General features: G+C 35.5%; 1 protein-coding gene across 1 annotated transcript in view; it reads left to right on the top strand.

Annotated features, from left to right (window-relative positions):
• Positions 1 to 1,433, top strand: part of MIA2 (MIA SH3 domain ER export factor 2) — a 77,814-nt gene that overhangs the window by 16,134 nt on the left and 60,247 nt on the right. The window contains 2 exon segments of the mRNA XM_023731442.1: positions 94 to 221; positions 1,265 to 1,364. Coding sequence (XP_023587210.1) covers positions 94 to 221; positions 1,265 to 1,364 — 228 coding nt within the window.

Below are 1,433 nucleotides of genomic sequence, written 5' to 3'. Positions count from 1 at the left end.
TCAGTTTTATAACATTTTCATTAACCCAAAAAGAGACCTTGCACTCTTTGGCCATCATCTTTAAATCTCCCAGTCCCCTTCCATCTTCTATAGGCTGCCAGCATTCCTTGGCGCATAGCTGTATCATTCCAGTCTCTGCTTCTTCACATTGCCTTCTCTCCTGACTTTGATCCTTCTGCCTCCTTTTATAAGGATCTTTGTGATTACGTTGGGCCCACCAGGTTGATTCAGAATATTCTCCTCATCTCTAGATTCTTAACTTAATCACATCTGTGCATTCCAGGGATTAGGACATAAGCATCTTTGTGTGTCATTTTCCCTCCCATCACAGGGTCCAATTTTATAGTCTGGGATACATGGCTTATCCTACTTGGCTGGTTCTAAACTCTAATTTTTGTCTTCTCAGTCCTGAGTCTCTTGAAAACTGTACTTAGCTTCTCATCCTATCAGCCTCTACTTTCAGGGGGAAAAGAAGTGTCAATGCTGAAGTTGCCTTTTTAGGGATTCCCTTTTCTCTCACAAATTCCTACTGCTTTCATAGTTCTGTGAGGCCTTCATACAGATCTTTATTTTTATCTTTTTATTTTGGTATTTTGTCCAGTTTTTTTCCTTGTTCTCAGAGGGAGGTTTGATCCAAAAACAACTTACTCTTCCATTTAATCACTGTTTTTCAAAATATTGAATTAAGTGCATTTTGCCAAATTTTATGGCATTATATATTTAATTATCCTTATTATACATTTGTTAATGGTTATTCTCTTTATCTTTTAAAGGTTTTATATTTCCTAGTTATTGTACAATTTAAATTAGAATTGAAAATTTCTGATGGCCAGTTACTATAAATTTCTCTAATGAGTAGGCTTAAAGAAGAGGTTTACTTGTTAGAGAGGCTAATAGACACTAAAACTTATATAAAAATATTCTTTTCATTAAACCTTTGGATAATCTTTAACACAACCTAACCTTTAGAATTTTCATTTCCTTTTAAAAGACAAAGAATACTGACACGAGTTATAGTCCTGTGTTCTCTGAGTAGCAGACTTTGGGGAACTTAGTCTTAACGATGAAGTTTTGCCGTTTGTTGTTCGAGCTGGTGGGTGGCAAAGGGTTAGCTGTCCTGGCTTTGTTTGTTGTACTAGTCCCCTTTGAAGACCTTGAGGTTATGCTTTAGAGCTGATAAATAAATCTAAGTAAATTTAACATAAATGTGGAAGTGGATCCTCTGTGCTTCTTAGGCACCTATCTAGATAAATTTGGAATAAAGTTCTAGAGGTTTCACTTACAGTGTTGCTTTGTTTCAGTATGAAGGTTTGGAGTCATCTTTAAAGGATGGAAAGGAGTCGACAGAAGCACAGAGTTTGGAGGTAAAAACAAATGGTGTAATACACAAAAATTGGGAAAAAGATTCTTACTAAATAAAAAACTTGTAAGAT

This window comes from Trichechus manatus, unplaced genomic scaffold (assembly GCF_000243295.1).
Source record: "Trichechus manatus latirostris isolate Lorelei unplaced genomic scaffold, TriManLat1.0 scaffold00043, whole genome shotgun sequence".
NCBI lineage: Eukaryota > Metazoa > Chordata > Mammalia > Sirenia > Trichechidae > Trichechus > Trichechus manatus.
Note: the sequence above shows the minus strand (reverse complement) of the source record. Positions and strands in the feature narration are given on the sequence as shown.